Below are 25,312 nucleotides of genomic sequence, written 5' to 3'. Positions count from 1 at the left end.
CCATAACTAACTTATCAAATCCAAGAACAGGATCGTATTAAGGTGGCTCTGCTCAATGTCAGAAGTTTAAATAACTGAATACTGGACCCTGAGGCTCTGCTGCATTTAGAGAGCATCCTTCTGTGACTGATTATGTAAATCCAAGAAAACAGTTGAGTCCAAACAGGCTGTGCTAATTTTTATTCCATAAAAACTGGTAAAAATGGTGATAAAACTGTGAGCGCTTTAGGGATAACCCTTCGTCAGACAGTGAAACAGCATTCATGAAACTGTGAGCGCTTTAGGGATAACACTTCATCAGACAGTGAAACAGCATTCATGAAACTGTGAGCGCTTTAGGGATAACCCTTCATCAGACAGTGAAACAGCATTCATGAAGTCTATTTACCCTTCATCAGACAGTGAAACAGCATTCATGAAGTCTATTTAAAAACACAACCACCAGTCATCTCACTCGCCTCCTCTTCTTAAGGGCTGGTCTTAAAGGTATACATGTATTCAACCCTGGCGGGTTACTTTTTATGGAATATTATGTATATTATATATTATGGAATATATTTTATGGAACCTGTTTTTATGGGATAAAAATTAGCACAGCCTGTTTGGACTTTACTGTTTTCTTGGATTTACATTGTTTTTTTGGTAAGCGAGTCCTTAAGGAAGGGAGAATTTTTATTTTGTGTGTGATTACTTAAAACTTAAGTATACCGGACTCTTGCACCTTCCATGACCAAAAACCTATTGACAACTGTGGTGGCATCTCCATGTTTGTTGGGGACCTTATCACCTCTAGACATTCCCAGGGACCCACAAATGGAACCTGTGGAGCTCCAAATCATACTAAACAGGACCACTTTCAGTTTGTAGCATGTTACAGGACCCCATCTGTATCCTCTGATAACCATGTAAGGTTCCTTAATGTAATCGGTGAACACACTTACAAAAAAAATATACACTATTTCAAAGACTTTAACTACTCCTCAGTAAACTGCAATAACCATACCTCAAATGTAGGATATTTCAAGAATTTCTTACATTTCATGGAGTTATCAAAGCCATAAAAGAATGCAAGATGGTACACACTACCTATACAGTAGTGTTGTTGAACCATCCAGCCAATTGACTACAATGACAAAACCCAGCCATAACACCTGGATCATGAGCATTGTCACAAGTGTTAGAGGTGTTTATCAAACCATTGTGGGGTTGCGTGCCCAATAATCCACCAGTTAGCGTCATACTATGTTGGTTCAAGCCTCCATTGACCATAGGCGAATCAATGTACTGAAAATTACTACTGCCAATAATCATAGAATCAAGTCTTTGGTTCATAACTTGTATCAACTGAGTGAGTGCTCCAATGCCTGAGTCAAGCTGATACAATAAATCCACATGTAATTGTTGCTCTTGCCCGTGCGTGTGTAAACATTGGAGCCGACATCAGTTACTCAACCATGACAGCAATTGAAAATCCAAATAATTTATAACGCCCATGGACTTGGTCCTAGAAAATTCTAAAAACTCTGTACTATTGTTGATATATGAAAAAACTCTGCTAGTCTGGTATCTGTGTCATGCCAAAAAAATGATGATATATAAAGTGACAATAAAGGCTCCAGCACCCAGAAAAGGAACTGTTGAACACACAATTTTGCTCCTAATATGCCAAAATAATATTGACAAATATGGAGGCACAGGGTCTATATTATAACAGGGAATGCTTAAAATTGCGAATGCTGTATAATCGACCCAAAAAAAACCCCAAAAACACAAAATTCTGAACAAACAGAACAACTATTTTTTTCCCCAGGGAAAAAAAATCACTGGTCTGCAAAAAAAACAAAACACAAAATAAAGTGGGGGGCTATGAACTCCGAGATCGCACCACAGTGGAGGAAATGACAGAGTCCCGGAAATGGCCCAATGATTTTTTTCCCTGGGGAAAAAAAAATCTCTCTTCCGTGTCTTCGGGATTGTGCCGTTTCGACATTTTGCTATAGATTAAACAGCATTAGCTATATTAAGCGTTTCCTTACTTAATAGGGAACCCCATGGCTACACCTTTCAATTGTTTCCTAACTTTAAATCTGGGGAAAGTAATTGAAATTTTGTAACTTCGCGGGTTTTGTATTTATAAAGGTGTTTAAAGGAATGTTATGTACTCTGATGAAGTCCCACCATTTGAAGGGATGAAAGCGCTTATTGAATGGATTAAACTGAACTTGATTTAAACAGGGCTTGTGTTTTTAACAGACTTGTCTGTACAGTTAACATTTTTGGTTTGGTAACTGGTCATCTTTTGATACCTACTGATTGGTTCCAGGTTTGTTTTTTTTCCCACAGTGGTTAGCGTTTCTGTAATATGTTAAAATCATTGGAGGACTCATTGATTTCAACCAGTTTTACAGTCATCTGCAAACTTGGTAAGCCACAGGCCATCTACCTTCACCTGGACTTCAGACAAACAGATTGCAAACAGTAGAGGGCCCAGCAAAGATCCTTGTAGTACTCCACTGTTAACTGGTCTACTGGTGGAGGTGGATGCTTCAGCTTTGCTACCGTGTTTTCTGTCAGTGAGCCAGTTGGCTACCCATCTGGTAATGTGTGGGTTAATTCCCAGATGGGAGAGTTTCTCTATGATACCTGAATGGAGGATTGTGTCAAAGGCTTTATCTAAATCAAGATAGGTGGTTTGAACTGTTTTGCCCTCATCCAGGACTTTGGTGACATTCTCAAAGAAGTCCACTAGGTTTAATAAGCAAGAGCTACCCTTGACAAAACCAAACTGGATTGGGTTAAGAGTTTGAAGGTTGCCTGTGTCCTTGTGAATAAGGTCCATGATGATTCTTTCCATAGCCTTGCATACAAGTCTGGATAGGAGTATGGGTCAGTAGTTCCCAGTGTCTGTTGATGGACCCCCTTTTTGCAAGGGGATTACTGCTGCCATTCTCCACTTTGTCAGGACAAAGCCAGTTCTCAGGCTCTGGTTAATGAGAATGCCGAGTGATTCTGCAAGGTGCCCTTGAAGCTTTGGAAGTTGACCAGCTGTTGTATCCTTTGCAGGACGTAACCCATACAGCTAAGGCTACTGCAGCGGTGATCATACTATTATGGTAAGTTTGCTTAACAAAACTGTACTCTCAATGAGGAAGAACTGAAGATTTTTGTGTCTCTGTCTGTCCTTTCCCTTGCACATATCCAAATATGTGCCCGGGGGGGACACATGCAGTGTAGTAGCATCAGAAAAACAAGCGGATTAACCCACCTGACAATCCTGCACCTTTAAATGTGGATGCCTTCCATCAGGTTTGCAGTCTGGTCAGCAGCTCTATTGGTGGGGCACCTGTAGCTGAGATGTACCCTTTTCTTAACACCCCCCCCCCCCAGGTGCAGCAGAAAGGCAAAAAACTCTGGTTGTCAGTAATGTATGTGAATGCCCTGGTGCTGTGCCTGTGGACTGATGTCACTCTACTGTTTTATCTGATACAGACAAGTTTGGCAGGACCAATCCCAACTCATAGTTCTGTGATACAGCACTTCTTACTGCCTTTTTCTCTGAGTTCTTCCAAACTGCTGTCATCTGGCACCACTTAGTTAGACTTGTATTTTACTGCACCATTTTGCATTATACACCCATATCCTTTAACTCGCTCCCATGGGAAGTGTCATTTGCCTTGCTGAAGTTTAGATTTAACTTATCCACAAGGTTTCATTTGACCATTTCTATGATGGTTCAAAGAACTTGACCAGTTTGGATTACAAGACCTCTGCAATACAAAGCTGTGCTTTTGGCCATCAACGGGTGCTTTACTATTAAGGTACTCCATCAGCCTGACTCATATAAATGTTTTCAGGTTAGTAATTTCTCGGATGAGACACTTTTCTGCACTGGAAATTCTAATGTCAACCTCCAGTCATACAGTTCCTATCTAATTTTAGCACATAAGACTGTAGAGTTTTGCCATTTGTCAGCAAAGCTGTTGCCAAAATTTTGAAATTGTACACCATCTCCCAGAAATGAACCCCCTACTCCAGTCAGTGTATGGTTATGGATATTGCATCTTTTGGAAGAAAAATAGAAAAAAAACCTAAACCCATTTAGAGAGTGATTTTTTTTTTAATTTAAATTCTTCTGCTGCAAAAAGGTGTATGCTGTGGCATGTGCGGCATATGCTTGATTTACAAACCTTTTAGTATCCTAGAACGTGGCTTGTCCATAACTTTTAAGTGCTTGAAAACTGACTGTTTGCTATATTGTACTTCCTCTCCTGTCCCTGTCCACACCTGCCGTTCCCTTTTTACTTTGACACCATGTCTTGTTGCTCTGCATGGATGTCAACTCCTAAAGTATTTCTGCTTCATGTCCTGCATTTACACACACGCCATTGTAGTCTGCACCTCCATGAAATTATGTAAAACAGAAGCTTGGAATTTAGAGTGTTACTGCAAATGAACTGTCGCTATGTTTTCAGTCTGAAACCATTGCTTGCTTTATCACTTAAGTAAGACCGTTAAAGAAATAACATTTCTAATACTAGAACAAAAAGAGAAGTATTTATTTAGAAGTCATTTTATAAAAGTAATGAATTAACTGCTTTTAATGTAAAGTTACCTAAATTGTTTGTATTTTCTTTTGGCCCATAAACATAGTTTGGGGTGAGAGCCCACTTATTTACCTTTGGTTATGGAGGAGATGGAACTGGTTTCTGGATTGTGGATTTATCTGTTGTAGCAGGTGGCTTCTTCCTAAGTCCACCTTTTGCTGAGGTACATGTATTTGAAGTGAACTAGTCCTTTCATACCCAGCTAGCCTCCCTTTACTGGTTTATGAGTTTATAAAGCACCAAATGGATTAGGAGTGCCAATGCTGCTCTCAGCGGCTTGAGTTGTTTATGATATTGGGCATGCTTCCTTCAGCTTGTAGGCATCAAACCTCTGGTTGAATGACATTAAACCATGGTTACTTGCAGTGGCCCCACTTTGGAACCAAGGGTGGAAATGCTTTTCTAACCCCCTGGCTTCTTCACTCTCTTCTCCCGCCTATACAACATCTCCAACCCCCCTCTTCAGGAAAAGTAGGCAGGCATATGTTTCATCATTCCGTCCCCCATCCCTTGCCAGCTCTAACATACTTTAATCTCATGTCTTTCTCTATGCCACAGAAGTGGCTATCAGTACCATTATGTGCCCCCCTACACACACACACACACATAGTTTGTAATCATTTTTGGGCATACAGGTAGAAATTTAGATAGAGAGAGAGATCCAGTAGATAAGTGAATTGTGTTTGTAAGAGGGGGGTAACCAAGTTGCGTTTGTATAGGAGGTGCACCCTATCAACCTAATATTTTTTGATGATAGAGAATTTTGTGATTTAAAGGCTGGAGCAGACCACTTACAAATAAAATTAACAAAGTACAAAACACAAATAATGTTGCTTCTGCCAAATTAATGATTTATATTGTTGCGTGGAAATCACGGCTTGTCCAATTTCCCTAAATGCTGAAATGATGTGGTAACTGACAAACTACGTGGCCACCATATTATTTTGACAGATACAGAGAATGTGTAAAATAGTCTTGTGTCCCCTATTCTCACCCTTTCCCTTGGGGACATATAAAATAGTGCTGTTAGATGGCCGTTATCAGCAGTAAGTTCAGGGATTTGGAGTATTTTTTTTCCATTGTTCAGATCCACAGCATACCAAATGGGAATTTAAGTAAATGATAGAGTAACCCTTTTGCCAGATCATTTTTTTTCTAAGTTTCTTACTGTCACAGAAACATATTGTATTCTCACTGATGGCATTAGAATAAAACTAGTGTAATAAATAGCTTCATACTTTCTGTCTCCCTCATTCCAGAAAGAACACTGTTTTACAAATGCAGTTTAGGTAAAATCATTTAAATTTTGAGAACTATTCTTGAAAGTAGAACATTGTGCTGCAACACTAACTTTTTTAACATCTTTGCAGTGCATAAAGAGCTGTGATTGCACTCCAAAAACAGTTAAATAACATCTGGTTCAGTAATGCACTTGTGTGAGATCTGACCTTAACAATGCTTAGAAGGGTACTTGACATTTGATCTGATGTTGTCAGTCTTCATTCATTCATGATAGATGGATTTCATTTCCGTCCTTGGAACCGACTCGGCCGATATAACAAGCTCACGTCCGCCAGAAACTCTCGAGCTAAGGTTTCCCACAGTGCCGGTCTTCCCTTCCCATCTCATTTGCCACGTAGAGTTTCAAGACATGTCAGGCCTGCTCTCAAGCAAAGTGTTTATATATTTTTTTGCTATTTTACTCTGTATTTCTATCTTAAACCCCTTTTTTCTTAGTCGTTTAAATATATAGTATTAACTTAGTGTGTGAGTTCTGTGTATCTTCCCTTTATTACTGTTTTCTGGTATTACTTCTTTACCATAGTTGGTAAAGGCCCCTCCCTTCCCTGTTACCTCTGGTAATTCTCTACCATCATTGGTATTCTTCTCCTCCTTTCTCTTTGCCCTTCTGGGTATTCCTCGTTTCCATTGTTGATACTTAAAAAAAAAAAAAAAAAAGACAAGCCTTCTACTTGCTGTTCTCTCTATTACAGTGTGTCTGTGTGGGTGATCACATGAGCGACTTTCAGTGTGGTAATTTGTTTTTTCGAAATGGCTGATAAAAAAGGTACCACGGGCTTTAAACAGTGTGACAAATGTGGCAGGGAGATGCCCAACTCTGATGGGCATCTTTCCTGCATATATTGTTTAGGAGTGCCACAGTTACAGGTCCAACCTCCGTGTGAGCTCTGTAAGGGCTTTAGTGCCCACACCCTAGCAGAGCATAAGAATAAGTTGAAATAAAAGGGTTTGTTAAAAACCTCCTTTCAGAGGCTTTGTCTGAGGCAGAGGTACCAAAATCTCCTAAGAAAGAAACAAAGAGGAGGAACCACTCGGTCCCCGTGTCTCCTCATTCACGTGAACCAAAAATGTCTAAAGGCCAGGTTCATACTGAACCAAAGACTAAACAACCTAAATTGGCACTGTCTCTCTCTTGGCACCAGAGTCTATGACCCCCCTCCATGGTGCATTCCTTTACCATGGAATGGACTACAGTCACTATGCTACCGCAGACCATCTCGGCACCATCAATAACTTCCCCTCCATCACAACCTTCTGGTCATTTGACCATGGTGCCGAAGGTCAAAACCCTAGACCCTCTATATTCCCCACCCATTGACCCCTTTGTTGGACAGCAGATCAGTCCCTTTATTGATCGACCAGAATCTCCCTTGGGGATGTCCATTTGTTCCAGAAAGAGCCTTAAGGAGCTTGATGTAGTGAGATTAGTGAATCAGCTCTTAGCAGCCAGAGACATTCCAACTCCATCTAGAACCTCCCTCCCATCTGGAGCTGAGGTCTTTTCTCCACAGACTCCAACTTATCTTCCTCCTTCAACCTCCCCACAGGATTTGGAGCCCTCGATGCCCCTCCCGGTGCCAGCTTCTTCGGTACCATTGATGGATGTCACCGTGGTTCTGGAACCGATTCTGTGGACCTTGTCTCAGTCAAAGCTGACCCACCCATGGGACTGTGACTAGGCTGCCGGCACCAGAATCCCTAGCACGGCACTGATTTTTTTTCCATGGTGCCATCTATGGTTCCAGTTATTTTGACAGTTTTGAGTCCTCTCGCAGCTCCTTCTCTGGAGGTGGGCTCAGAGTCGGGTGTGACCCTGGTTCCAAGGTTGTCTTTCTCACTTCCGGGATCCCATCTCTCTTCAGGCAGGCCTGCCTTCCAGATTATGGAGAGAGTGCTCACTTCAGCAGGCTCACAGTTGGCACCCTCGGTACCAGAATGTCATAAATATGTGTTCTCTGGTTTGCAGCTGTCACAGTCTACTACACTGGGGCAACAGGCACAAGAGCAGCAAGATACCCTACCACAGGGTGCCCTCTCTTTGGAGTCCTCTTCAGATCTCCCCCCTGATGAGCCACCCCATAAGAGATTGTGTAAAATGAAGCACGTTGATTCACTAGAAGAATCTCTCACTGAAGATACGTATTATGATGAAGGAGCAGGGTTCCCATGGTTGCCCCCTGAAGATGTCTTCTTTGGAGACTTACTAGAAATGTAAAAGCAGAGGGCTGACTGGAAACCCATCAACCCTTCCTCTGAGGAATCTGGCTTCTTGCAGGCTTTCTGTGCCCAGCCCTCTACTTCCAGGATGACCCCCACCTGCAGATGAGTCAGTCAAGCTCATTGTGCTGTGTGCTTTGAAGGCACCTGACACCCAAAGGTTTGGCGGTAGATGCTGTGTTGGTGGTGGCGGCCATGAAGAAGGAACTCACAGAGGCGAGTCCTACTGTCCATCCTTCAAACCAAGAGTGTCAGAAGTTGGACAGAGTCTCAGAAGTTGGACAGATTTGGACAGATTAGGGAAGCGGGTTTATGCTTCAATGACCTTTGCCATATGGTCATTGTATTATTTGGCACATTTTACCCGTCTTCAAAGGGAACTGATCACTGAACTCTCAGGAACCCTAGCAGGAGCAGTGTCTGACAACGTATGTGACAAGGTTGCCTCCCAGCTTGCCACCCAAGAATCCATCACTAACTCGTCCATGCAGTTGATTGCACATACAACTGAAAGGGCAGCCAGAACAGCAGGTGCAGGCGTTGTCATGAGACATCATGCCCGGATGCACTTGTGTGACTTTGCGGACCCCTTTAAGTCTTCCTTCATCAATGCTCCAATTGATGCTTCTTCTCTGTTTGAACAAAATTTAAAGACACATTAGCCAGGTGTGAGAAGGATGGAAAAACCCTTTCTGCTGTGGCGTATGTTGTTCACTCCTCAGCGATCCTATACCAGGAATCAGAGGAGTGGAAAGATGCAGTTCAGGAAGTCCCAAGGGCCTTTTCATGACACACATGGTGAGTTTTCTCCCCTGGGTAGAGGGAGGATCTTATCAGGAAGATGACCCTTCCGTGGCATTGGGAGCTTGCATAACCAGGGCTCCAGGAATTCCTTCTCTGGACAGCCCTATCAGCACTCCTGAAGAGCGGCCCAATTGCTTGCTTCTGGTAGCAGTCGGGAGACTGTTTTCTCTGCACCACTTAGCCCGACACTCAATAACATCAGATTCCTGGGTGCAGACAATAATTACCAGAGGTTACCATATCCCCTTCAATCTTTATCCAAGGCCACAAAGGTGAATCCCCAACATTTCACCCCATCAGATGGAAACAGCAGCTCAAGAAATTTTAAAGCTGTTCCTACCAGACAAGTAGGATCTGGATTTTACTCAAGGTTCTTTTTAGTGCCAGAAAAGATGGGACTGGAAGCCAATTCTGGACCTCAGTATCATGAACAAGTTTGTCAGACAGGCAAAATTCCAGATGGTCATGGTTCAGTCTATCCTTCCATTTCTGGAAAAAGATGATTGGATGTGCTTGATAGATCTTTAGGATGCATATTACCACATAAAAATGGACAAATACTCCAGAAGATATCTCCGCATTTGGCTAGGAGCCAATCGTTTCCAGTTTCAAGCATTGCCCTTTGGTCTCACCACAGCCCCCAGAGTGTTCACCAAATGTATGGCAGTAGTAACAGCTCATTTGAGACTGCAAGAATTCTGGGTGTTTCTGTATTTAGACGTTGGCTCCTTACTGCCCCCACCAAGCATCTACCGTTTCACGCCTTACCCTGCACTCTGGAACTGGCAGAGTTCTTAGGGATCTCAATAAACAAAGAGAAGTCAAAACTGGTACCCACTCAAAGCTTAGAATTCTTTGGAGCAACATTCAACACAAGAGCCTGTCTGGTTACTCTACCTCATCACAGATTACAAAGGTTTAAGGTCTCAGCCCCAAGTGATACTCTCTCAAAACATAGTCCCAGCTTGCTTAGTCTTAAAACTACTAGGATCTGTGGCAGCGACAATCACCCTAGTTCCCTTGGCGAGATTCCACATGAGGCTACTTCAGTAACTTCTAGTGTCACAGTGGTCTCTATTAACACACCCCATGTCTTACCCAATCTGCATAACAAATCCTTGCAAACAGGATCTGAATTGGTGGATGAAACCAGAAGAGGAGTTATGGAGGTACCCTTTTTCATCCCCTCAACCCAAGGCCGTATTGACCATGGATGCATCCCTGATGGGGTGGAGGGAGCATTTTCATGGAAAGACAGTCCAAGGTAGTTGGTCCCCCTTAGAGGCCAATTTGCTTATCAGTGTCCTAGAACTGCGGGCAGTGCTTCTAGCATTGCAAGCATTCCAATCTGTCCTTACTTTGGGGGCATTTGCTATCCGATCAGACTGCATGTCATTCGTCTGGTACATCAACAAGCAGGGAGGAACCAGATCCTATCCGTTATGTCAGGAAGCCCTGAGAGTATGGCAGGGGGCAATAGCCTCCAACCACTTTTGGATAGCAATGCACATTCTCAGGAATTCCAACGTAATTGTGGACAGACTGAGCAGATGCATTCTCCTGCCTCACGACTGGTCTTTCAATCCCATAGTAGCGATGGAGATTTTTCGTTGTTGGGGCCAGCCTAGCTGCAGTCTGGTTGCATCCCCCACAAACCACAAATGCTGCAGCTACTTCGCCCTAATCCCCTCTCAGGGAGGAGTCCCCGAGGGGTGCTGTAACACACGAATGGCCCCTGGGACTGCTTTATGCATTTCCTCCTTTCCCTGATACCACAGTATTTGAAGAAAGTGCAACGGTTGAGAACCAAAGTAATCCTTATTGCACCCTATTGGCCCCGTCAAGTCTGGTTTCCCTTTCTTTGGCCTCACCTAATTCACCGCCCATAGACTCTGGACCTGACTCTGGAGCTACTGTCTCATTGACAGGAGCTGGTCCATCCCAACCTTCCAAGTCTCAAGCTGACTGCTTGGTACCTCCACTTTCAGTAATTGCCAGGCAGAATAATCTATCTCCTGCAGTGCAAAAGATACGTCTGGCTTCCCATAAACCATCCACCAGGAAACTTTATCATAGTAAATGGAACAGATTTGTGATCTGGTCTCAAGAAAAATGATTTGACCCCTTTTCAGCCCCGATTAATAATTGTCAACATTATTCCAATCAGGAGCCTTGGCTTTTACTATCAGAGTCTGTTTAGCAGTTATTTCAAATTTCCATAATGGCTTTGATGATTTTTCCTCGATATCTCACCATCTCTACAAAACCTTCTTAAAGGGAGTGATGCATTTAAAACCACCCATTAAAGAACCTATTGAACCTTGGAGTTTGATGTTAGTCTTACAAACTTTGATTCCTCAACCTTTTAAGCCAGCAGACACCTGTGATATAAAATTTTTGTCCTGGAAAACCTTATTCCTGGTAGCCATCACCTCAGCAAGGAGAATATCAGAATTACAAGCCTTGTGTTTAAAGTGCCCATACATCATTTTTCACACAGTCCCTTCGAACTAACCCATTCTTTCTACCCAAAGTTTTCTCAAACTCTGATATTAACCAATCCATTGACCTGCCAGTTTTCTTCCCAAACTTTTCAAACAAAGGCGAATATTGTTTGCATTTGTTGGATGTGCATAGACAGTTCAGAAAATCGGATTAACTGTTCTGTCTTTTTCAGGTCCTAGATTTGGCAAGCCAGTTTCCAAAGTCACTTTGTCAAAATGGTTGAGAGATTGCATCACCTTTGTTCATCAACAAAATAAAATGAGTCTATCAGCTAAAGTCAAAGCTCACTCCACTAGATCAGTTTCCACTTCAGTGAACTTTCATTCAAAAGCCTCAATGGATGACATTTGTGCAGCAGCTACTTGGGCTACCCCTCATACCTTTAAATCACCCATTACAAACTGGACATGGTCTCCAGGGGAAGAGCATCCTTTGGCTCAGTGGTGCTCAGGAATATCCTTGCATAGGGCATCCCAGGACATAAAGTAGCTAGGGACTCTGTTTCACCTGTCATGAATGAATATGAATGAATATTGACAACATCAGATAAAGAAGTTATGTTCTTACCATAATGTCGATCTTCATTCATGCATGACATTCCACCCTCCTACCCCCTCCAAAGACTCCTGGAGGTTTGAAACTAGTCCTGGTTCTGTGACAGGGCAGTTGCTCAGACAAAGCTTCCACTTTATTATTTCTGTGGGCAAATTCGATCTGAAGGGAAGGGAGGCACTAAGGGTAAACTTAGCTCGAGAGTTTTTGGCTGGCACAAGCTTGTTATGTCGGCTGAGTCGGTTCCAAGGATGGAACCGAAACCCAACTATCAAGAATGAATGAATATCGACAACATAGATGGAACATTATGGTAAGAACATAACTTATTTTTAAGCACCCCCCAACATGTTGTTAAGATTATGTCAGGCACTAAAAGTGCAGGGCAGTGAACAGCCACAGCAGGAAGTGAGACTGCTTCAACTTTGTTTCTGCCTGCAGTCTATTACATTACAGCCACTACTTTTAAATAAACTGCTTCCCTTAGACAGGGAATATGTGACAATGTAAGCCACTTCCCCACTGATTTTCCATCTTTCAATGCCGGCACAACACATTGCATTTTTTTCCTCCTTTATTTTAAACTTCTGAAACTAGTAGTACATGGAGCAGATAAATCTCCATGCATTACGAAGAATTATAATCAAATCCCAGATGGTAACGTATTATTGTGTGTTCTTGACATGAATGATTATAATCAAATCCCAGACTGTAACGTATTATTGTGTGTTCTTGACATGAATGCCAAGATACACCTCTCAAGCTTTGCTTAAGAGGTAAATTTCCTGGTGTCCAAGTCTTGAAAACATAATATACGCGTTACAATTGGAAACCTGAACATAATCATCTTGGTAAAATATGACATTTATTTTTAATGTGACATAGGTACAAGTACAGTAATTGATTTTGAACAGTTACATTTGTGGTAGGGTTATTACAGAACCATAGCTTCAACAATTGCATTATGCAAGTGTTTAACTCTCTACATTTTGAGCTATTTTGCCTTAAAGTGAAACTGTAATATGCTAATCCTTGCTGTTTATTTTGCATGAAACTCTGTCAATATGGCTAATTTTCATTGATATTATTCCTGCCAGTTGCTTAATGGCTTAATTTAAGTTGCATAGTATAACGAAAAACTATTTGATTCATTTCATATTACAAAAAAAAAATAATGGGTTATGAAGATTTTAAGTACTTTTATAAGATGCCGTAGTGATAAATATTACAGCATGGGTGTAGCCAGGCATATGCCATGTATGTCACAATGTACATTTTTTTTAATTTATTTTGTGCAAAGAGATGTGCTGGAATTTAAATTAAAAGAAGCCTTGGTGTGTTTTCCATGTTTATAGTTTTTATTTATTTTTTTCTTTTTGCCAGTTTGGCATAGGGAAAGTTTTTACTTAGGCCTGTTATTTCAGGAGATTTTCTCAGTATTGAAAACATATTCTGTCCAGAGGGGGTCTATGTTATAACATCGAAGTGTCAAAACTTCAAATGTTATAACATCGAACCGGAAACCTCAAAGACTGACTATCAAAGCCACGGAACATCGAATTATTTCCCAGGGAAAGAATTCGGTGGGCCGTTTCCGCAGCTTCGCTATTTCCTCCATTGTGGTGCGATCTCGAAGTTGGTATATTTAAGTAGGGGGGGTGTGGGGACACAGCCCCCCACATTAGAAATTGTTTGTAGTGTTTGTGTGTTTCATGTTTTGTACTGGAACAGTGATTTTTTTCCCAGGGAAAAAAAATCGCTGTTCTCAGTCTTCGGGATTTTTAGCTTTTGTGGTTTTGGGTTCGATGTTATAATATTCGAAGTTTTGACACTTCAATGTTATTATATAGACCAGTCCAGAGGCATGCACTGCTTGGGTGGGAGAGGGGCTAAATTCTCTGGAAGCTGGCATACAATTCCAAAAATCCTGGTTACACTCTAAAATAAAATTGCCAAGTTTAAGGTACATTATTTGTAAGTTAAATCATTAGTGGGTTATAATTTAATTGGATATTTTCATTCATCCTGGATTTCTGCCTTGTTTATATTTTTATATCAATTAGATACTGTTACAGAATTGATAGGCTTCATAGTTTTAGGCCAGCTTGTAAGTAATAGGTCAGAGAACATTTTTAGTCCTGTTAATATGCCAGCTCCTCTATACTAAAATCAAGGACAGATGCCAGCTAAAACCAAGGACAGATACCAACTAAAACCAAGATAAATTATCATTGGTTATGATGATTTAACATTCATTAATTTTTTTGACAACAAGAACACTTAATAAATATCTAGCAATTTTCCTGGTTCTTGAAGATCACAAATGAACAGTCTTATAAATTTGCAATGTGAGGCCACGTGCCATGAGTAAAGTCATCTTTTTGACTTCAGCAGACAAAGAAACATAAGCACTTTGTAGAAGAATTTGCATATTCCTTTTTATCTGGTGAAGCAGGGTTTTTCCAACAGTACCCCTTTTACTAATATAATCAACTTCAGATCAGCACACCTCAGGCAAAGGGGAATTCATTGCAATGACTTTCATCAAACAGAATGGATTTTCAGACTTTTATACAGTTATAGCAGCCGATAACGGGCAATTACCCACAAGTTTATTATTGCATTGCAGCATACACATTTGCTCTAAAATTATGAGATAATTTTAACATTTATTTTATTATATACTCCTGGGCTAATTAATGTTGCTTGCAATAATGATCCTCTCCATTTTAGGCAAGTTACATTCTGACAGTTTAGGATGTTCTGCATGTCAAAACTACCACCTTCTGCAAGAAAGAGTAACATTCATATAAAGAGTATTTTATAGCACAGTCAAGCATGATGGAAAATCACTTTTTATCGGACTGAAATGGGAGAAACTATTATTAAGCAGTTATAGCCAGTCCCTTGAGTGTGACAGTTTGTGTTCTGTGACTGGCTTTAATAAAAAAGATGTTTCACTGGCCAGAGAAGTTTTATTTAATTCTTTTGAGTAAATTGATGGTAATTTTAATGTGAGTTTCAAACTGCTGTTCGTGATAGTAAGATTTCAAGAAATTGAAGGAAGGTAGTATAGCTGGCGAATCCTACAAGTAAGCAGCTCGTATTATGTAGGTTTTTTAATTCTTCTATCTACTAATTGTTATGTAACAAAACTCCCGTTTTTAAATGACATTGTAACCAGGTTATAAGGAGTTTATTTGCGTGATGACTCTCCCCTCCCGACTGTGACTATGTTAAACGCTTGCCATACTTAACTTGTTATCTCTACAGCAGATTGGAGGTACAGGTAGCCAGTAAAGATACATGATTCTTTTGTGTTTGTTAGTTTCTCCTTGGTGTCTGCTGACCATTACCTTTCCTTGTGTTGACCTGCCCAATCATTCTTGATTGATTGCTGTAACCCAGCCAACCATTAGCCATTCTTAACATGGGGAAGCCCCACTAGCTTTGTCACATGCACACTTCTGCATTTGTGTCTGAGAATATAGCAGTAAATGTTTCTATCCATTTTGTTAAATCTAACAGCCTGACATGCTGAAAATGATCACTGTATCTGCCATTTGTTTAAACCTGGGAAAGAGTTATTTTTTTACTGCCTAGTATGTCCACCTGAAAATGGTCCCCCTTGGCTCAGGGAACTGATCAAGTTGTTTTAGGGAATAATTTGGCTAGTTTTCTACATTAGTCATGTGGAGTGCATATGAAGTTCTGCAGTTAATGTACTGTTTACAGCATTTGACTGTGTATGTACATTTGATAACCTCTCTACATTGTTATGGACTTCATGTAAATTTTGTGAAATGATTGCTTAGCTATGTTACCAGTTCACTGTTTATCCCTGGGTAATGTAGGATGCTTGTCATGGGGTGCTGCTTTTGTTGTAGACATATTTTTTTTAGAACTACAGCTGGTATCTGATCTATGCTCACTGCTATGATTACTGGTTCCACAGTGTACCGGTATATTTCCGTTTGCTGTCATGTTGGTTTATTCCTGTACTATAAATAAATCTTAGAAAGTTAAGAACATAACTGCACTACACTTAGTTTATACTGTTCCAAGAAAACCACCTTTTGGCAACTGAACACTCAGTTAAACATAATAGACCTTTTGCAGTTAAGTTAACTTTTTTTTTAGAAGGGTGTAAATAAAATTATGCAGATGGCTAAATGATATGTACTGCAGACAGAGTTGTTTCATGATTTTTAACTTTGTAATGGCATGCTCTTTAGTAGAGTAATACTGTGCCTTTTCTTAGGTGTTTACTCCTGAATTAGACTTTTTAATAACACTGATAATTTAAAGAATTTAACTGCCAGATATGCATATTAGAAAGACCTGTAAAATACCTGCAATCCATTATTATAGTCTTTGATTCTTTAAGACCTGTGGCTTTAGTTTTTGTTTTTCCTCCTCTTCTTTCTTTTCGTTATTTTTAAATATCCCCGGTCATAGATTACTGTCACTGTCACTTCTAATAACGGAACCATCATTTTCCCTGACTCTAACACAAAACTCCTAGGGGTACTAATTGACAATAACCTTAACTTTGAAGCCCACATAAGCAATACCATAAAAACAGTTAACAAAAAACTAGGCTCACTATATAGGATCAAATCCTTTCTTACCCCACTAGCAAGATCTACTATTGCCCAGACCCACCTAATTTCTACCCTCCTCTATGCCTCCCCAATATATACTAACCTCTCAAAAACCAACATGAACAAACTAGCAGTCTCCTACAACAATATTGGAAGATTTGCAACTGGCTCAACATTTAGGACCCACCACTGTATTAATTACAAAAATCTTGGTTGGCTAGAGTTACCTAACCTACTGCTACTTAAACAATTAATAATTGCTTATAAAATCCTGTATCAACCTAGTAACACACCGATTCTTACCAACCTTATCATCCCCTACAGTAACCTCAATACCCTCCGCTCAGCCACTAAAATGCTAGTACTAACACAAAAAGCCAACAACAAGGCAGGGGACTCTCTATTCTCTAACACCGTGGGTAAATCCTGGAACTCTCTTCCCAGTGACCTAACCTCAATACCATCACTTTCACAATTTAAAATCAGGCTTAAATCCTACCTTAAAAGACATTGGCTATGCACCTGTCTTAACCCAGACTAACCTCTCTTGTCTTCTCACTAAATTTCTAAATCTCAATGTCTGCATAATCTACCTGCTTACTGGAGTCCAGATTCATAACTTTTCTTTCAACTAATTTGTACTCTCTTTTATATCTTATTATGTCTCTTTGTCACTCTAATATCTCATGTTGACTCACCTCTTCAAGTGTGTTGCTGTATTGTACATCTTACTTATTTTACCCAACTGTTTACTTCAGTATGTTCTTTTTTGCATAAAATAGCTTAATTGTATATACTACTTCCATTTTGTTAACCTTGAATTTATTTTATTTTATAGTTTTGTTTTATTAAAATCAAATATTGTTTTGTACTCTCTCCACGGGCCTCTGCTGAAAATGGATATGTATCCAGCTGGACTAGCCCGGTCAACAAATGTAAAATAAAATAAAAAGATTAATGTACATCCACAGGCCGCTGAGTGTCATGACCATTTTTGCCTTGCTGGTGTTTTACTGAGACATCACATTGTTTTCCAGGAGGGCCACGTTGGTCAGTGCTGCTATATTTGTGCATCCCATCCCCATTCAATCGTCCAGTTTATTTTTAAAGGAAAAGAATGAGTTTCAGGGACGTTAATTTTAGAAGTTTGGGAGGTACTACGATATAAATCTGTCCCTCCAACATGTTTTATTTATCTGTTGGGGAAGATTTATGATCACAGTTTTAGTATTGGTGGAGATTTTGTAGCTCAAGAGGAGCTCCAGGACAACTGGGACTCTAATGACATCATATGCAAGACCGAGATCTCCATCAGACATCTGTAAGACACAAAATAAACAGTTTCCAGCCACTTCTGGTAGCCCAGGGACTTTAGGCATGTGGTGTTTTTGGTTAGCAAACATTGGGGTCTTTCTAATTGTTTGATATGTTTAGTGAGATACATTCCAAAGGATGTATTGCACTCTATAATTGGCCTGATCTATGTATACGGGAGTGATTAACTCTTTAGATCTTGATGATATTCTGTTGGCAGTTAACTTTACTGAATAAATTTCCTGATGACCATTTTTACATGATGATCAAAAGAGAAGGAGCTATTAACCCAAGTACCTAGATCCCTAATTACACCTAAATTTTCTGGAGATGTGCTGTCTTCAAAGTATGATGAGGGGTCATCTACCCAAAATGAAGATACTACACTTGGCATTTAGTTTGAGCCCATTTTTTTATTTTATTTTACATTTGTTGACCGGGAAAGTCCGACTAGGTTCCACAGATCCTGTTTTCAGCGGAGGCCCGGGGAGAAATGCTCCATTTGTAGTACACCAAGAGTTTACTGGTGTCAGTGGCATGGCAGCACATTCACCTTTGGTACAGAAGGCTGTGTGTTCTATTCCCACACCAGGTAGATGGATTGCTAACACTGGAGTGTATCAGTAAGGGAATGGGGTGTTATGCTTCTGGTGTCATCCTTAAAATGAGGCACCATCTGCCTGAGCTGGTGGTAACTCAGGTGGAGGTTAAAGAACCCATGGCACCTATCGATAAGAGCACGGGAAGCTCCCTGATGCCTTGGCCAAACAAAAATTTCCCTTAATAGCATGAATACCATCTCGTGTTTCTCCTGTAAAATAGCTACTAGACTAGTGGGACTAACCCAGTCAACAAGGGATAGATAGACAGATCGATAAGTGCTAGGGAGAGCTCATTCTGGAGGGTTTCAGTATTGTAGAGTGACTTAATACCCTGTCTGCAATTATCTGCATAATTTGTTAGCCAGAGGTGTAGGTTCTCTGCTTTGAGATCTAATAAGTAATTACCAAAAAGGAGAGGACCCATCCAGTCACTTTTTAAATTTCTGATGAAGCACCTGCAAATCACACTGTATGGGGTCTGTCTAGTCAGTTTGCGATCTGTCTTATCTCATATGGATTTATTTTTAAAGCATTTGGCTTTGTTTAATACTAGTAATGCCAGTATGAGGAGTAGTGTCGAAGATGTTAGCCAGTTCAAGATACCAGTGTGCCCTCGGCTCAAGTCAAATATTAGTGTAATAGTATGAAAGAAAACAACAAGCAAAATAGACCAGCTCAGAGATTGCACTACAGTGAGGAAAAGTGTAGATTTCCCGGTTCTGACTGTACTGCAGTCTGTGTTTAGAATATATACCTGGTTAAATCTTCTATGTTCCGATCTTCTGCGCACTCATTTTTGTAATCTTTCTATGTTATTGTCTCATCATTTTACATTTCAGTTATGTGTTAATTTGATAAATCAAAGTAGATTCATATGTATATTTAGTTATGCATGCGTACACACGCAGGTTTACATGACAATGTTGAATGATGGGAACATCGAGGTGGGGAACTTAAACTGGCATAATATTGAATACAGTAGGTCAGTGGGATTTGGTCCTTTCCCTACAGTAGTATGATCTCAGAGTTAGCATATATAATTAGCAGGGGGTGTTGGGGGGTATAGGGAGCTTGCCGCCTGCAGAAAAGATGTTTTGGGTTGTCTTTAATGTTATGCATTTTTGATTTTATAGGCTAGAGGTTTTGAGGTTTGATGTTTCCTTTATTCGGTCTTGAACTTTTTCATTTTTTCTTTATTAAATTTTCAGTATGTTTTCAGTATTGTACTTTTAAAAATAAATGTGAAGTTGAGGCTTGAACAGTAGTAATGAGAAATCTGATTTTTGTTTTCTAAATTTAGATTTTGTGTGCTTGTATGTGTAGCTTGATGTTTAAACTATATACCGAGTCATCAAAAGAACTTTCATTTTATTTGTTTCAGGAGCATATATGCAGTGTCAAAAATGATTATTGAAAGTACAAATGCAGCTGGTCAGGCTAGGGTGACGGCTTCAGAAAACTTCAGAAACCTGGGGGTTGAAATTGTGAAGACAGTGCGGGTCAAAGGAGCAAAGACTTAAAAAGGTACATATGAGCATTTACCTTTTTTAATCTTTATTGCAGTTTGTTAGGTAAGCTGGTTATCCATGTTGCTGTTTTATTACATAGAAAACTGTTGGCTGAGAAAAGAATATTGTTCCAAGGCTTATTTTTGAGAAAGACTTCTAAGAATACTTAGGTGAATCCATGAAATGAATAAAAGCAAGTTACAAAATTGGCACTTTGCAAAGGAGTGCAAGTTAATGGAAGCAAATATTATCGAGGTATTACATTCTATATAATAAAAATCCCTTGCCACAAACTTCATTTTGTTTGGAATGTAATGCATGTCTTGGACCTACTGACCTTTGCCTGTTTGCATTTAACAGTACCATTTGTCTGTCTTTAAACATTCCTAGCTTCGGACATATCAGTGTTATTTTGCGCATGCAGTTTGCACCGTTACTGAGCTAACTTCCCCTAGTCTGTGGAATCATTAGACTGAACTTCTGCAGCAGCTTCTCTGAAATGTCCTTGCTCTCACTGTCAGTGTTTTGAGATGGGGGTTCATGTTTCTGTTTGAAGTTGAGCAGTCCTGTGTTGGATAGGTAGATAAGTAAGTTACCACCCTTTAGTTCATCTACCCATAATACTTTACTTATCCAGAGATGCTTCGGAATTATTTGATTATGCCATGATTTCTACATTATCTTTTTAAATTATCCAAATTCTTAGAATTAACTCCTCCTTTGGTAGGTTGCCATACACTTGCGGATGAATTTAGGCTGTTATACTGGATCTGATAGGTTAGGGGGCAAGACCTAGTAGGCTGCCTCATCTTCATAAGGCTGCAGGTCTTGCATTTCGTATACTGACATGATGATGATCTGCACCAGTCCTGGAAAAATGCCTCCTGATATTATTGGAGGTCACAACAATCACAAATTATATATTGTGGGTGTAGTTTACAGTCTGGTGTTCATTTGCCTAGTTTGCTGACATAATTTCCAGCCTGTCTATATTTTAACTTTTTCTCAAAATTTGACATTTGTTCTTCAGCACTCTGTGATTGTGTCATTAAAGGTAACATGGTTTTAAATTCAGACCTAAATAATAACACTTATTCATAGTTTCAGAGCCTAGCCAGTGCACCCCATTGACCGTTTAAAAGAATTAGATGCCCCATCAAGACTGGTTGTCATTCATTTTCCAGTACTTCCTTTATCATGTTCATGATCTCAGGGGAGTTGGAGCTTGTCCTTTTAGGCGACTGGTGTAAGGTTAGAGGAGCTAACATCGACCAAAGGCAGTGCATCCCAGGATGCTCTCTCGCACTCAGCTGTAAGCAGTTTAGAGAATTAAAAATCTAGGGAGACACCTGAAAATCTGTGTGGACGTAGGGGGGACCTGCAGACTCTCCGAAGAAGTTCTTCAGCCAGGAAATGAACTGACAGACCAAGCAAAATGCAGTAGCAGTTTGATTAATGCACAGATGTCACCTCAAATGATAACATTTCTACCAGTGTTTGGTTCAGTTTGTTTTGACAGTTGCCAAAGTGCAGGAACAGAAGCTTTGTGTGTGTGCTCATTACTGTTTTATTATTATTTTTTTTTCACAGTTAGAGATACGGTAAGGACTTTTCTTCATTTATGTGTAAGCAGGTTGCAGAATTTGCATTTTAAACTTATTTGTTTTAATCTGCCGCATACTTGAAGTTCAGGGACATTAGATTCTGATGCTTCACCTTGCAGCTGCTGTCAGACTATGCTTATAACACTTGTCCTGATACACAGATGGCAGTCACAGCTGTCACAGTTTTCTAACAGTACTTCTTTTTTCATACAAGACCATATCAAAGCTTCAGGGGACAATATTTGTATTGTCAGCCCAGTGGAATTAGTATCCAACCAGTTTTGCTGAGTAATAGTTGTCATTTTCATTACTCCGATCCAGACGTCTATAGTAATGTTTTTGTTCCTAATGTACAAAACACAAAGTTCAACAGTACCTTTGAAAAACATTCATTAACTAATTTAATCCTGAACAGCAAGAGGCTAATTAACATCTTTGCTTCCTGAGATCTTCTAAACCAGGAAACCACTTGTTTCCTGACTGCTTTTCTCTAAAATGTTATACTGAAAACGTTTCATTAGATTATATCTGATAAATGGTGTGTTACATAAATGTAAAATACAATATCTGTTTAGTAGACAATTGGCTATACTCTGGTATAAGTATCAAAGGTCCATCTGTAAATGCTGATTTTATTTTGTAGATCTAAAAATAAAAACAATGTTGTTGGCCAAAAATATTAGTGTTATGGTCAAATAAAATGTTGTAGTTCTGTATATGTGCAAGACAGAGCCAGGATGTCAGTGAGGAGATTGTTCACCTGTTAAAGAGCTTTCCAACGATATATGACAAGAGGGGATAGTGTATTGCTGTTATGTGATATTGCCAAATTTATTGAAATTATTTCAAAGGTTTGGCAAAACTTACCCAGATGACTGCAAGGAGATTCCTACAGGCCCTGGGTTACATGGCATCCTGCATTCTCCTGGTTCCATTAGCAAGACTACACATGAGAAAGCTTCAATGGTACCTAAAAAGCCTATGGTCTCAGCACAGCAACAACTTAGAGACAACCATACCACTCATTCCATGCCTACAAAAGGAATTCCTATGGTGGGCCTCGGTAAGCCAGGCAAACGCAGGTATGTCATTCAAAAAACCACAGATAACACAGACCATGACCACAGACGCCTCAGACCTTGGATGGGGGGCGCACGTGGAAGGCAGATATATACAAGGATAATGGTCTCCAAAGGAAACACATCTGCATATAAACCAAAAGGAAATGCTGGCAGTAATGCATGCCATCGAGGCCTTACAACACCAACTTCAGCAAGGCCATTTACTGATATGGACAGACAACTCCACTGTGATGTGGTATATAAACAAGCAAGGGGGCACCCATTCTTACCCCCTTTGCAGACTGACAATGCATCTTTGGGAAAAATCACTGAGCCTAAACATTCAGTTACAATCCCAGTTTGTTCCAGGCAAAGACAATGTGCTGGCGGACAGCCTAAGCAGGAATTTCACAGATCCACACGAGTGGAGGTTACATCCGAAGATCTTCACACAGCTCACTTCGACATGGGGCAGGCCAGAAGTAGACCTATTTGCCTCTCACCTCAACCATCATCTACAAAAATTCTGCTCAAGGACATACCATCCACAAGCTTGGAAAATAGATGCTCTCTCATTCAACTGGAACTTCCTAAAAATCTATGCATTCCCACCTCTGCCACTGATGACCTCAGTATTACTAAAGATCAAAGCAGAGAGACCCAAGGGGATCCTAATAGCTCTGGACTGGCCAAGACAACACTGGTATCCACTACTACGGAGCATATGTCACACCAAGAAGTGGGCCCTTCCCCAATGGCCTCTACTTTTGACTCAACACAACTTCAAAACAGTGCATCCAAACATTCAGATACTGCAGCTAACAACCTGGGAGATCCCATGAATAACCTCAGCCTATCTCTCTCCAAGGAAGTTCAGCGGATACTAACAGAGGCTCGAAGACCATCCACCAGAAAGGTTTACTTAGCAAAATGGAAGAGATTCAGCATTTGGAATACCAGCAAGGGACATGATGCATCATTATTGAACATCCCACTCATCCTGGAATATTTGGCAGATATGCTAAAGAATGGACTCTCATATTCTTCCATAAAGATACATGCATCAGCTATTTCAGCTAGATATAACACTGATCCGCCTGTCTTTTCACATCCTTTGCTAAGGCAATTCCTCAGGGGAATCAAGAACATTAAGCCACCAAGAAAGGCTCCAGTGCCAGCCTGGGACCTCAATTTTGTCCTAGAAAAACTGACTCTATCTCCATTTGAGCCAGCAGCTTCAGTTGACTTGCAATTTCTCTCATGGAAGACAGCTTTCCTGTTGGCAATTACCTCAGCAAGAAGGGTTTTGGAACTACAGGCCCTAATGGCAATACCACCGTTCATAATTTTCCACAGAGACAGGGTTTCATTAAGGACCAACCCTACTTTTATGCCAAAGGTGGTATCTAGGGTTTCTTTAAATCAAGCTATTCATCTGCCTGCTTTCTTCCCCAATCCTGAGAATAAGGGGGAAAGACTGTTACATACCTTGGACATTCACAGACAACTTTGATACTACCTGGACAGAACCAAGACCAGTAGGAAGTCTGAACAACTTTTTGTAGCTTACGCCTGCAGTCCAAGGAAAAGCAATTTCAAAACAGACTATTTCAAAATGGATTGGACATTGCATCAGATTCTGTTATTCCTTTCATGGAAAGACTGTTCCAGCCAATGTCAGACCACATTCCACCAGAGCTACAGCCACCTCTACAGCATTCTTAAGAGGGGTGCCTACTAAGGACATTCTAGAAGCTGCTACATGGAGCTCCGTGCATACATTCTCAAACACTACAATCTCCCTCTATACTCCAGATCCAGAGCAGGCTTTGCTTCGGCAGTCCTGCAGGGTTTGATTGCCACACCATCTTTTTCCTAGAGCATTCCTCCTCCCCCAGCTAAGCTATGGTATTCTACCCATATGTTATGACTGCAGTTGCATTCTTGAAGGGCAAAGTACAGTTTTGTACCTACCATAAATGTAGATGTCCGATAGATATGCAACTGCAGTCGGATTTTCCCTCCCTCCATACCCCTCTATGCCTAGGGTCCACTCCTATCCCTGTTTCTCTTAGCTGGGGATATCTGGGGATATCTGTTATGGTGTATCTGTTTATTGCTCATTTATTTGTCTGGAATCCTGTTTTTGTCTTCCAATTTGATTACAGTCTTCTTTGGAGGGCACCTGGCATCTTGGGCAAGAAACACTGAAGAAAATGACGTCGGCTGATGCTTATGTACTCCAGCCGCTCTGACGTCGGAGAGAAATGCGACATCAGCCAACGTCGGACCCAGACTTTGGAATCCGGCCGACCGAGGGCTGCCTGAGGCAGGACAACCCATATGTTATGACTGGAGTTGCATATCTATCGGACATCTACATTTATGGTAGGTACAAAACTGTACTTTTCCTTTATTCGATCTTGAACTTTTTCATTTTTTCTTTATTAAATTTTCAGTATGTTTTCAGTATTGTACTTTTAAAAATAAATGTGAAGTTGAGGCTTGAACAGTAGTAATGAGAAATCTGATTTTTGTTTTCTAAATTTAGATTTTGTGTGCTTGTATGTGTAGCTTGATGTTTAAACTATATACCGAGTCATCAAAAGAACTTTCATTTTATTTGTTTCAGGAG

The 25,312-nt window shown here is 40.4% G+C and overlaps 1 protein-coding gene across 1 annotated transcript in view; it reads left to right on the top strand.

The window, feature by feature from the left end:
- LOC122800420 (F-BAR and double SH3 domains protein 2-like) overlaps window positions 1-20,024 on the top strand; it is a 940,373-nt gene extending 920,349 nt beyond the window's left edge. Inside the window, exon 5 of the mRNA XM_044069867.1 lies at window positions 19,886-20,024. Coding sequence (XP_043925802.1) covers window positions 19,886-20,024 — 139 coding nt within the window. The remainder of the gene's footprint in view (window positions 1-19,885) is intronic.
- The last annotated feature ends 5,288 nt before the right edge of the window (window positions 20,025-25,312 follow it).

This window comes from Protopterus annectens, chromosome 4.part0 (assembly GCF_019279795.1).
Source record: "Protopterus annectens isolate FY-2018-M chromosome 4.part0, PAN1.0, whole genome shotgun sequence".
NCBI lineage: Eukaryota > Metazoa > Chordata > Ceratodontiformes > Protopteridae > Protopterus > Protopterus annectens.
The sequence above is the reverse complement of the archived record's forward strand: the minus strand, read 5'-3'. Positions and strand labels throughout refer to the sequence as shown.